Here is a 12,264-nt window from a genome sequence, read left to right on the forward strand (position 1 = left end):
ACCTGCACGTTTCACTGCTTTCACTGCTTTCCGTGTTCCCACCTAATTGATTACTATTTTTAGACCCATTTTCCTGCTTTGGATCTTGCTGTTCTTCGGGTAACAGCAACAAGGCATTTCTGAGACAAATGGCTGCAAACTCCATACTGGCTACAGGAATGGCTGAAGACTGTCCATCACTTCAAAGAATAAAACTGAATTAGCTGAGAGCATAAAAATAAATAAGACTTTTCTTCTGTCCATAGTAAAACCAATATAACTGTAAACGAAAACCCTGCCCTTTGACAGGTAGACAATTTAATTAAAGTACCATAAGAAGATGATGAAGATCCCAAATCCTGAACACTACATACAGGAAGTAATGCCAGTCTATACATATTATACACTGTGTCGCTAGGACCTAGACAAGAAGGGGAGACTACTCGGAGTACATGTGTCAATGTCAAGGTTAATGCAACAGAGAGACTGTGTATGGGAAAATTAGAATTTTTTGGCATTTTATGTTCTTTTCTATTGGTTTGATATACCAAACTGAGTCAGTTTTATTATGAAAGATAAAATAAAATTTTGAAAAGTATTAACAACTTTGAAAGTGTAGGGGGAGCAGATATGCCTACTTCCTATATGGGAGGTCCTAGGTTTGGTTCCTGGGGCTTCCTGAAAAAAACAAAAACAAAAACAAAAACGACAAGCAAACAAACAAACAACCAAAACTGAGGGGAGTTGATGTGGCTAAATGGGTGAGCACCAGCTTCCCATTTATGAGGTCCTGGGTTCGACTCAATCCCCGGCCCTGGTAACTCAAACAAGGAAAATTTCCTTTTTTATAATCGTCTTTTAAAAATTCTTGCATTATAGTTGAACCAGATAAGACCAAAATGTTATATACTAGATTCTATGTAAACTTTGGAAAAGGTGGCACTAACCAGATTTTCATTTTTGTAAAAGAAAAAAAAGCTAATTATTTACCAAGTCTACTGCTTGAGAAATAGCAGCAATTCCCAGTCAGAATCTTTATAGATGTTCGTATTTGTTCAGCTGAAGGGGCTACATATGATGGCTTATATACTGCATTTTTTTTTTAAAGGAGGTACTGGGGATTGAACCCAGAACCTCCTACATGGGAAGCAGGTGCTCAACTACTCAAGATACATCTGCTCCCCTATATTGCTTTGGTTGCTTTACATATTAGTACTTTTCTGCTCTAACGCTAGGAATTAGATTTTAAGCATTTTCATTCCTCAAAACTGAGAATATACCCAAATGAAAAGCATCAATGATAACCAAAACTATATAAAAAGGAACATCAAGATGCCCCCTTCTGGACATTTTGAATAATGTTTCAGCACCCATGCAATTAATAAACAAAAATCACAATGTGTCAGATAACATTCACTGTGGACAAATATATGTGGGCCAATTTGTTGAAGTAGAAATAAAACCTAGTAATAAAGTGGATCCTCCTATTAAGTAATAAATTCCAAGCACACTTTTATACATAAGTAACATTGTGTAAAACAGTATTAATTACGTACACACTTTATCTCTGCAAAATACTTACTTATATACAGTATTCTGTATGGACTGTGATGCTAGAACTATTTTACGATGATAACCTTGACCAACAATAGATTGCACAATTCCTTTTTTGCTTGGCAGACCTTTAGTTTCTTGTTCAGAACTCTATAAAATAAAATAATTCCCAATAAATTTAAGGGAATTACAAGATGGGGCATGAAAAACGACTGGATGCCATTCATACTTACTCTAAATTTAGAGAGTTGATGAAATTTCTTAAGATTCATCAACATGGAGTTTTTGGTGACAAAGGAAATATGTTTAGTATTAGAGGGAAGAGCACATGAGGTAGAAGTGTGATATATACTGCATTTCATTACAGTGAGACCTGAGGTCATTTAAAAAAAAACAGCAATTAAAGTAAAACTCAAGGATTTATTTAGAATGATTCATTTAGAACATTCTATAATCCATGCACCATGCTGTGTATTACAGGCACTGTGGAAAAGGGTGAAGTGTAAGAAAGACACAAAAATACAGTGTAAAAGAAAAGGCAAGCAGTTTCACCTCACTTGCTAAAACACAGATCTTTTCCTTCTTTATTTGAAAGTATTAATTATTAACAACATATGAACTCTAACAAGGAACATATTTTAAGAATTTATATCGACACAATTCTTCTCCTTGGGGAAATTAAAATCCAAAAATTCTATAATCATTGATATGAAAACAGTAAAGGCTACGTACATACATTTAATATTTTAGGATATTTCACTAAGATTATAATCTCACTATAGGAGTCTGATGATGCCAACTGCATTTATCTTGCTCTCTTATTCAAAGACTCTGATTTACCTGTTGGTGGAATCCCAACTAGTAACCTTCAAAATACAATAAAAACTGCTCTAATTTTGTTCTAGCAAAATTTGCACTAATTTTGTGTTGAGGAGACAGCCAAACGGTATCAATGAAAAATAAGAAAAGGTGAACACTCTGACCCACTGCTGGAAGTAGCTTCATTCCAAGTTCTTTTCCTAGTGGTGGAAATTCACAATGATTCAGCCAATCCTCTCTTCCCTGATCCCTGAGGCCATGCAAACTGATTGAGATGGCTAGATTTAGAGAAATAGAGGAAAACCAACTGACCCATGATGGAAAAGTCCTCAAACACCCACAATAATAAACCATACCTTCAGCAATACAAAAATAGCTGGAAAGTGTGCCAGCTATTTGTCACGTAAAAAGATCATAAGTAATTAAATCATTATTTAATTGGCACTAGTACCACTCAACAAATCTGAAGTTTTTTCAGCAAAATAAATAGAACATTGTAGGTGCTTTTTCATAGCCTTCTCTTAAGTTGGTTAAATACCCTCCCTACATTTTAGTTCTATGTTTTTTGTTCAGCAAATCTTTTCTCACATATTATACACTGCCCAAGTATGCACAAGCCTGGCCTCGGTTAAGAGGTCTGAAACAATATGCACCACAGAAACAGAACAGAACAAAACGAGTTTATTAGTATCAACAACTTAACAAAGGTAAAAACTGATTCGTTCAGCATCCCTTCTTTCCTCACAATACAAAAGAAACTTGTAAAAATCTTATTTGGAGTTTACAGTTTTATTCTATTGGGCTTTTACTCTCTCGTGTGATGTGGGGGTATTTCTGGGTTGGTTTCACTATCTTTCAGGTTACTTCAAATCATTTTTAGAAGGAGGAGAAGTTTAGAGATACATAATTATTTATAGCAAGTTTCCTATTTTGTGTTCTCGTGTCCACGTTATGGCAACCAAAAGTCATCTTTACCATTCTTTCCAAATTAGAAATTTAGAACTTTCTAGAAAAAAAATGTGAGGGGGGAGGGAAATGCTTACAAGCCCAATGAAGACCACAATCCTGCCCCCCCCACAAAAAACAAAAGTAATAGTTCTAAATATAATCTTAAAAAGGAAATATTACATCTCACTATATTTCTCTACTCTAAGGAAGTGGTAACTCTCTGATTTCCAATAACTGTGCAAAAGAAATGAGCCCAACATTTAGTAAATTCACAAATGGATTAATTAAAGAAAATAAGCAATTTCTAGTGATCCTTTTATTTTAAAAAATATAAATTCTGCCCAGAATTGCTGATTATCAGTTAATGTAGGAATTATACAATAGTAAGCTTATACAATAAGTAAGCTTTTAGAACGCAAAGCACAATTAAATAAGCCATTAAAGACTTTCAAAGACATTCTGCAAAGACATCCCTTACTGATGGACTCAAATTATAAACTGCTTAAGTACCATGTGTGAAAGCTCCAGGCAAACACACTTCTTTAAATCCCTTAGTTTTTGTAGCTGCTTTTCAGAAAATGCTGTTTAGCAGCAGGAAAAGACTCCCAGCACCTTAAATCATCAACCGCAGGCATGCCAGGCAAAACCTCAGGACACCACACCTCCCCAACCCCTACACAACCAAGCAGTACAGCAAGGGATGGGTGGGTAGGAAATGGGTGATACAGACATCTGGGAATCCTGATACCGCCTGTCTTTCCCATCCCTCCCACTGAAGATCCAAAAGGCTTACTGCCATTTGAAGATAATCTCGGCATGGACACAGATGCAGCCTAGCCTGTTTCTCACAGCCACTGTGGATAAACATGTGTCAGAGAGCATTAGGCTCATAATCCATGGACTCTAAATCACTTACTGAAACAAAAATTCCACCCCCCACCCCAAAGGAAATGCAGTTCAGTGCTGTTCCACACTCACCATGTTACCAGCAGTCTCTCCCTAACTGCCTGGTGCACACCCCAGGCTCACGCGAGGAGCAGGCATGGCCCCTGCCCCAGCAGTGAGCAGACCCTCTTCAACAGATCTGACCCTTCTGGCTTCATCTCCTCATTGTGACAGCTGATACATGTGGCCATACTTACCAAGAGCCAGAACATCAACAAATGACTTTACGAAACTCAGTTTTTGTCCAAATGTTAAAGAACACCTATCTTTATAAATGCACTCAGGGTTCAAAAAGGGGATGAGGTCTTCTACATTCCCAAGGAGTTTTTGTTTTCCATGTAACAGGCTGAGGGGGGGCGGATTTCAGAAAGATATTCCCAAAGAAGCCGCACTCACCCCCTTATTGGCAGCAATGCAGCACTCAGCCAGCCGTAGCCAGAGACGGGGGTTTGCGTGATAAACCTGGACAGCCTCGATGAGACACTCGAAGGCAGCAAGCGGCCTTCCAATGTGAAGAAGCTGAATTCCACAGTTATACAGCAACTCGTACCTCTTGTTGGTGAGTAATGTACACATGGGTCTTCCTGAAAATTTCTTGCCTACCGATAAAAATTAAAGGAGAATAAATCCTCGGATTTAAAATAGCAGTTACGCTGAAAACATTTATTCCACTAAAGAACTTAAAAGCTATAAAGCTACCCAGTCTACTGCCAATAACCCCTACCAGAAATTGTAATAGCTTTCACCAGTGATGCTACCATCCCTAAGCCCACAAATATTCTTCCTAGTAGAATCCTCCCAGTTGTCTGTGCCCGTGGCCAGACAAGTCTCCTCTCATTTGCCGGTTCTTCAGGCAGCAATGTTCCACAAAGCGATGATCAGAGGGAAGACCCACTCTCACTCCTGGGAACCTGCCACCACCATCTGCACATTTTTACAGGCCTTAAGAGTCTACTTTTTTGACTTTCAGCTTGGTTAACCATTTTAGTTATTAGGATGTGCCATCTTAATTAGAAGTATTCAGTAATGTTAGAGGACTTTATTGTGGAAATAAAAATTTAATGTACCTTATCTAAAATGAAGGCTCACTTACTCATTTATTCAAATGTTTCACATTCCTTAATGAGTCAACTTGGGATTTTTAGATATATTTTTCATCAATAGATTCATCGTATATTTTTGTATATGTGTGTCACTCTTATTTTTATCTTTTTTTTCATTTTTATTGTGGTAACATATATATAATATAAAATTTCTGATTTTAATAACTTTCAAGTATGCAATTCAATGGTGTTACATTCACAATATTGTGCTACCATCAACACCATCCTTTACCACAACTTTTCCAACACCTCAAAAAGAAACTCTGTATCAGTGAAACATTGACTCTCCATTCCCAACCCTCACCCCTGTCCCTGGTAACCTATATTCTAATTTATGGCTCTACAAATTTACATATTCTAAGTCTTTCATATAAATGAAGTCATACAATATTTGTCCCTTTTTGTTTGGCTCATTTCACTCATGATGTCTTCAAGGTTCATCTATGTTGAAGCTTATATCAGAGCTTCATTCCTTTTTACAGGTAATATTTCATTGTACATATATATCATATCTTGTTTATCCATCCATCCACTGAGGGACACTTGGGATCCTTCCACCTTTTGACAATTGAGAATAATGCTGTTAAGTTCATCGCTGTGCAAATAGCCTTGAGTCCCTGCTTTTATTTCCTCTGCGATTATGTCTAGAAGTGGCACTGCAACATCATATTCTTAATTAACTTTCTGAGGAACCACCAAATAGTTTTACACAGTGGTTGTACCAATCCTCATTCCCGCCAACAATGTATGATGGTTCCTATTTCTTCAAATTGTCTCTAAACTTATTTTCCTTTTTTTTAAAAATAGTAGCCATTCTAGTAGGTGTGAGGTGGTATCTTGTGATTTTGATAGGCGTTTCCCTAATGGCTAATGATGTTGAGCCTCTTTTAATGTCCTCACTGGTTATTTGAATATCTTCTTTGGAAAAATGTCTATTCAAGTTGAGTTGTAGAAGTCCTTTATATACTCTGGATATTAAATTCATCAGTTATATAGTTTCCAAATATTTTCTCCCATTCTATAGGTTTTTTCACTTTCTTGATAATGTCTTTTAATATACAAAGTTTTAAATTCTGATGAAGTCCCACTTATCCATTTTTCCCTTGTGTTGCATGTGCTTACAGTGTAAAGTCTAAGAATCCATTGCCTACCACAAGGTCCTAAAGATATTTCCCTATGTTTTCCTCTGAGTCTTATAGTTTTAGCTCTTATATTTAGGTCTTTGTTCCAGTTTGAGGTCCCATTCAGTTAAACAATATTAACTGTAAATGCATTATTCACTTCCACCATTTTATTCTTTGGCTTTCATATGTCACATCTTACTTGCCTCTGTCTTTTTAGTCTTTTGGTTATCCTTTTTGCTTTGTACACTCTCCTCCAACCCTCTCTGTCTTTTTCCTTCAGACCGTAAGGCTCCCTTTAGTAGTTCTTGCAAAGGCAAACTCGTTTTTACAAACTCTCTTAGTTTCTATTTGTGACTATTTTAAACTCATTGAAGGACAATTTTGCCAGATAAAGAATTCTCGAATAACAGTTTTCTCTTTCAATATCCTAATTAAATCAAACCATTGTCTACTCGCCTCCATGGTTTCTGATGAGAAATCTGCACTGAGTCTTACTGGGTGTCCCTTGTATGTGATGGTTTGCTTCTCCCTTGCTGCTCTCAGAATTTTCTCTTTACCTTTGGCATTTGACATTCTGAGCAGCAGGTGTCTTGGAGTAAGTCTATTCACATATATTCTGATTGGGGTATGCAGTGCTTTTTGGACATGTAAATTCACTTCTTTCATGGGATTTGGTTAAGTTTTCAACCATTATTTCCAAAAAATGCTCTTTCTGCTCTATTCCTTCTGGAACTCCCATGACACGTATGTTGTATTTTGTGTTATCAATCAACTCCCTGAGCCCTTCCTCAATTTTTTCCCGTTCTTTCCTCCCTATTCTCTGTCTTCAACTTAAGCTGTTCTGTCTTCTGTAACACTTATTCTTTCTTCTGTCATTGTAAGTCTGCTGTTGTACGCTTTTTTAAAAGATTTATTTATTCATTTCACCCCCTCTCTCCATTATCTGCTCTCTGTGTCCATCTGCTGCACACTCTTCCATGTCTGCTTGTATTTTCACCAGGCAGCCCCGAGAAACGACCCTCTGGAGTGGGAGAAAGGCAACCACTCTCTGTGCCAACCCACCTCCGCGATCTGCCACACCTCCCATTGTCTCTCCTTTGTGTGTCTTTTTGTTGTGTCATCTAGCTGCGCCAGCTCCCATGTGGGCCAGCACTCTGTGTGGACCAGCTCACCACACAGGCCAGCTTGCCTCCACCAGGAGGCCCTGGGCATCAAAACCCGGACCTCCCACATGGCAGATGGGGGCCCAACTGCTTGAGCCATACATCCGCTTCCCTCTAAAGTCTCACCTATTGTGTCATTCATTCCCATAAGCTGTTATTTTTCTATTCAGATTTTCAAATTCATCTTTGTGCTTGCTTAGTGTCTTCTTGATGTCCTTTATCTCTTTAGCTGTACTGTCTTTCAAATCACTAATTTGACTTTAAAACTTTGTGTGCATCTCATTGATTAGCTGGCTCAAATTCTGTGTCTCATCTGAGGCTTTGATATATTCCTTTGTTTTGGCTATTTCTTCCATTTTCTTAGTATGACCTGTAATTTTTTGCTGATGTCTATGCATCTGATTAGGATGGTGAGTTTACTCTCATGCTCAATTTCTCTCTCTTTTGTAGGGATTTAGTGGCTGGAGGCTGTATATTACTGCCATTCTTTGATTCTTAGTTCAACCTGTTCTAGGTCTTTAGGACTGTCCTTATTAGTTGCTCAAATCTGGGTCATGGACCCAGTAAGGAGTTGCAGACCCACTTTCAAGGGCCGCGGGAAGGGAAGCCGTAAAGGCCAGAAAAAGCCTATCCTGTGTTTACTTTTAGTTTTCTCTCATGTGCTTCCTTCAGTGGCCAGCAGATGGTGATCTTCGACATCCCTCTCAATGTAAAGCCTGGTGGAAGAGTCTGTTGCAACACAGACAGCATGAGAGAGAGGATCCTGCCTTGAGGATCCTGCCTTGCTGGCAGCCCCTTCCCTTTTCCTGAGCAGAAGACTCCACTCTCTTCTGCATCCTCAACAACTTATCCCAGTCAGTAGGGAGGATGATCGAAAGGGTCAGATCTCTTCAGTCATTGCAGGCTCCCACGGTGAACAATGGCCCAGCCCCACTGGCCTGGAAGTGCTTATGCGACGCGGCAGTCCAAAAGCTGTATCAGCCTTAGCTGCCCATCCCCCAATTCCTGAGGAGGTGGATCCCCGTGGGCCCTGCTGTCCGGAAGCCGGAAAATTCAAAATTGTCTGCCTGTAGGGTGGGGGAAGTGCACTGGTGGCTGTGGCTTCTACTTGCAGGCTTTCCCTTGAGGTGTTTTTTCCTGTGCCCCTCTCTCCTTGGTAGAGTCCAGTCTTCCCCTGCTGTCCTAAATTCTAGAATATTTTTTTCCAAGCTGTTTCTGCCTATCCTAACTATAGCTACTTTTTTAGGAGGGAATCTCATGTCTCTCTCATCTTCCATCTTCCTGTGGTAAATTTTAAAATCAGGAAGTGAGCCCTGCAAATTTGTTTTTTTGTTTTTTTTTCCAAGATGGTTTCAAGATGGTTTCGGCTATTCAGGGCCCCTTACCCTTCCAGAAAAATTTGATGATTGGTTTTTCTTTCTGTAAAGAGGCTATGGAAGTTTTGACTGGGCTCACGTTCAATCTATAAATAACTTTGGGTGGGATTGACATCTTAACAATATTTAGTCTTCCAATCTATGAACAAAGGATGTCCTCCCATTTTTTTAGTTTTTAATTTTTCAGTAATGTTTTACAGTTTTCCACATACAAGTTGGATAAATGTTTTTGTACTTTTGTTAATTTATTCCTAGACTTTTTTAGCTGCAACTGTAAATGCATTTTTTCCTTGATTTCCTTTTCAGATTGTTTGTTACTAGTGTGTAGAAAGAGCACTAAATTTTGCGTGTTGATCTTCTACCCTGCCAGTTTATTGAATTTGTTTATTAGCTTTAGTAGTAGCTTTGTTGTAGATTTTTTGGGATGTTCTATGTATAGGATCGTGTCATTGACAAATAGGGAAAGTTTTACTTCTTATTTTCCAATTTCGATGCATTTTATTTCTTTTTCTTGCCTAAGTGCTCTAGGTAGAACATCCAGTCGAAACTGAATAGGAGTGGCTAAAGTAGACATCTTTGTCTCATTCCTGTTCTTAGGGGGAAAGCTCTGACTTTTTCACCACTGAGTATGTTTATGTTAGGTGTGGGTTTTTATATATGCCCTTCATCATATTGAGAAAATTGCTTCTATTCCTAGTTTTCTGAGTGTTTTCATCAAGAAGTTGTGCTAGATTTTGTCAAATGCCTTTTATACAACAATTGAGATGGTATATGCTTTTTCTTTTCCTTAAGTCTACTAACGAGGTGTATTACATTAATTGATTTTCTTCTGTTCAACCACTCTTACATCCCTGAGATCTCCCACATAATATACTAATCCTTTTAATGTGCTGTTGGATTCAGTTTACTTTTTTTTTTTAAGATTTATTTATTTCTCCCCCACCCCCATTCCCCCGGTTGTCTGCTCTCTGTGTCCATTTGCTGTGTGTTCTTCTGTGTCTGCTTCTATTCTCATTTGGCGGCTCCAAGAATCAATCCTGGGACCTTCTGGAGAGGGAGAGAGGTGATAACTCTCTTGCGCCACCTCAACTTCCTGTTCTACTACATCTTATTTTCTCTCCTGTGTCTCCTGTTGCATCATCTTGCTGCATCAGCTCTCAGCATTGGCCGGCACTCCCACATGGGGTGGCTTTCCCATGCTGGGCGGCATTCCCATGCAGGGCGGCACTTCTGCACAGGACGGCATTCCCACATGGGCCAGCGCTCCATGTGGGCCAGCTTGCCGCATGGGCACTTGCCCTTACCAGGAGGCCCTGGGCACTGAACCCTGGACCTTCTATATGGTAGACAGGAGCCCAATTGGTTAAGCCACATTAGTTTTCCTACTAATATTTTGTTGAGGATTTTTGCATCTATATTCAGAAGGGATATTGGTCTGTGATTTTCTTTTCTTGTGTCTTTTTCTGGCTTTAATGTTAAGAATAAGTTAAGAAGTCTTAGCTCCTCTTCAATTTTTTTTATAAGAGTTAGAGCAGGATTAGTGTTAATTCTTCTTGGAATGTTTACCGGATTTTATTAGTGAGGCTTTCTTGCCCTGGACTTTTCTTTGTTGGGAGATTATCTGATTAATTCAATTTGTTATTGTTCTGTTGAGGTCCTCTATTTTTTTATGTAGCATAGGTAACTTGTGGGTTTTTAGGAATTGTTCCATTTCATCTAGGTTAACCAATTTGTCAGCCTACAAATGTTCATAGCATTCTCTTTTTATTTTTATTTATTTCTCTCCCCTCCCCCCCCCCAGGTTGTTTGTTCCCTGTGTCCATTTGCTGTGTGTTCTTCTCTGTCTGCTTGTATTCTTGTCACCGGCACCTGGAATCTGTGTCTCTTTTTATTGTGTTATCTTGCTGCATCAACTCTTCATGTGTGCAGTGCCATTCCTGGGCAGGCTGGACTTTCTTTTGTGTGAGGCAGCTCTCCTTGAGGGGCGCACTCCTTGTGCATGGGGCTCCCCTACGTGGGGGACACCCCTGCATGGCACGGCACTCCTTGCGCGTATCAGCACTGCATGTGGGCCAGCTCATCACAAGGGTTAGGAGGCCCTGGGTTTGAACGCTGGACTTCCATGTGGTAGGTGGATGCTCTATTGGTTGAGCCAAGTCCGCTTCCCCACAGCATTCTCTTTTAATCCTTATTTCATACATCAGTATTAATGATCCCCCCCCTTTCATTTCTGATTTTAGTTACTCTTTCCTCACTCTTTTGTATCTCTGTTCTAATCTTTGTATTTTTATCCTTCTCCTCACTTTGCGTTGATTGCCCTCTTCTTCTTCTAGTTCCTTCACTTGTGAGGTTAGGTTACTGATTTGAGATTTCTTTTTTTAATGTATGCATTTAGAGCTATAAACTTCCCTCTCAGTACTGCCAATGCTGTGTCCCATAAGTTTTGGTATGCTGTGTTTCGTTTTCATTCATCTCAAGTCATTTCCTAATTTCACTTGTGATTTCTTCTCTGACCACTGGTTAAGAGTGTATTGTTTAATTCCACATATTTGTGTATTTTCCAGTTCTCTCTCAACTACTGATTTTCAGCTTCATTCCATTGTGTATGATAATGTGTATGATTTCAATCTTTTTAAATTTACTGAGATTTGTTTTGTGATCTAACATATGGTCTATCTTAGAGAATGATCCATGTGCATTAGAGAAGAATGTATATTCTGTTATTGTTGTTTAAATGTTCTATATATGTTGGTAGGTCTAATTGGCTTATAGTATTGTTCAAGTTTTCTATTTCCTTACTGATCTTCTGTCTAGATATTCTAATTTCCTCATATTTTATAAATTTCAACAATTGCTGATTTTAAGTATTCAATATAAGGATCAATATACAATGACTATTAAAGAGAAAAAATTCAAGCATTTGCTAAAAAATTGCTACATGCTGAATGAAAAGGAGCTATTTGGCATAGTCAAGAAATCTTAGTTTTGACTGGTCAAATATTCTGATTTATAACATGGGATTCTGATGAAATCCATGGGAAATTAAATGCTATTTCAGTTTCCTCTGATAATTCAAAATCACCCTAACACCTTGCTTCTCAAAGTAACAAAAATTCCCAGAGTTAAACTAGCTGGCCAGCATCAGTATGTATTGTATGTAGGTACACGAGGCATGCATTTTGACCGGGTGCTTGTTCTCTAAATACATGCTTTCTTTAGGTAGTAGAACAAACTGCCCCCACTGCTAGGCTTA

The 12,264-nt window shown here is 38.6% G+C and overlaps 1 protein-coding gene across 8 annotated transcripts in view; it reads right to left on the minus strand.

The window, feature by feature from the left end:
• The window catches only part of CNOT10 (CCR4-NOT transcription complex subunit 10), a 73,127-nt gene that overhangs the window by 24,240 nt on the left and 36,623 nt on the right, over positions 1–12,264 (minus strand). For all 8 annotated transcript variants that reach the window (XR_011647819.1, XR_009184242.2, XM_004471115.3 and 5 more), the window contains 3 exons: positions 4,642–4,844; positions 1,562–1,683; positions 3–179 (listed from right to left, as the gene is read on the minus strand). Coding sequence is in view for 6 of the 8 variants with exons in the window: in XM_004471115.3 (XP_004471172.1) it covers positions 3–179; positions 1,562–1,683; positions 4,642–4,844 (502 nt within the window). In the remaining 2 variants the exon portion in view is untranslated. The remainder of the gene's footprint in view (positions 1–2; positions 180–1,561; positions 1,684–4,641; positions 4,845–12,264) is intronic.

The sequence above is a fragment of the Dasypus novemcinctus genome, chromosome 31 (genome assembly GCF_030445035.2).
Source record: "Dasypus novemcinctus isolate mDasNov1 chromosome 31, mDasNov1.1.hap2, whole genome shotgun sequence".
Classification (NCBI taxonomy): Eukaryota; Metazoa; Chordata; class Mammalia; order Cingulata; family Dasypodidae; genus Dasypus; species Dasypus novemcinctus.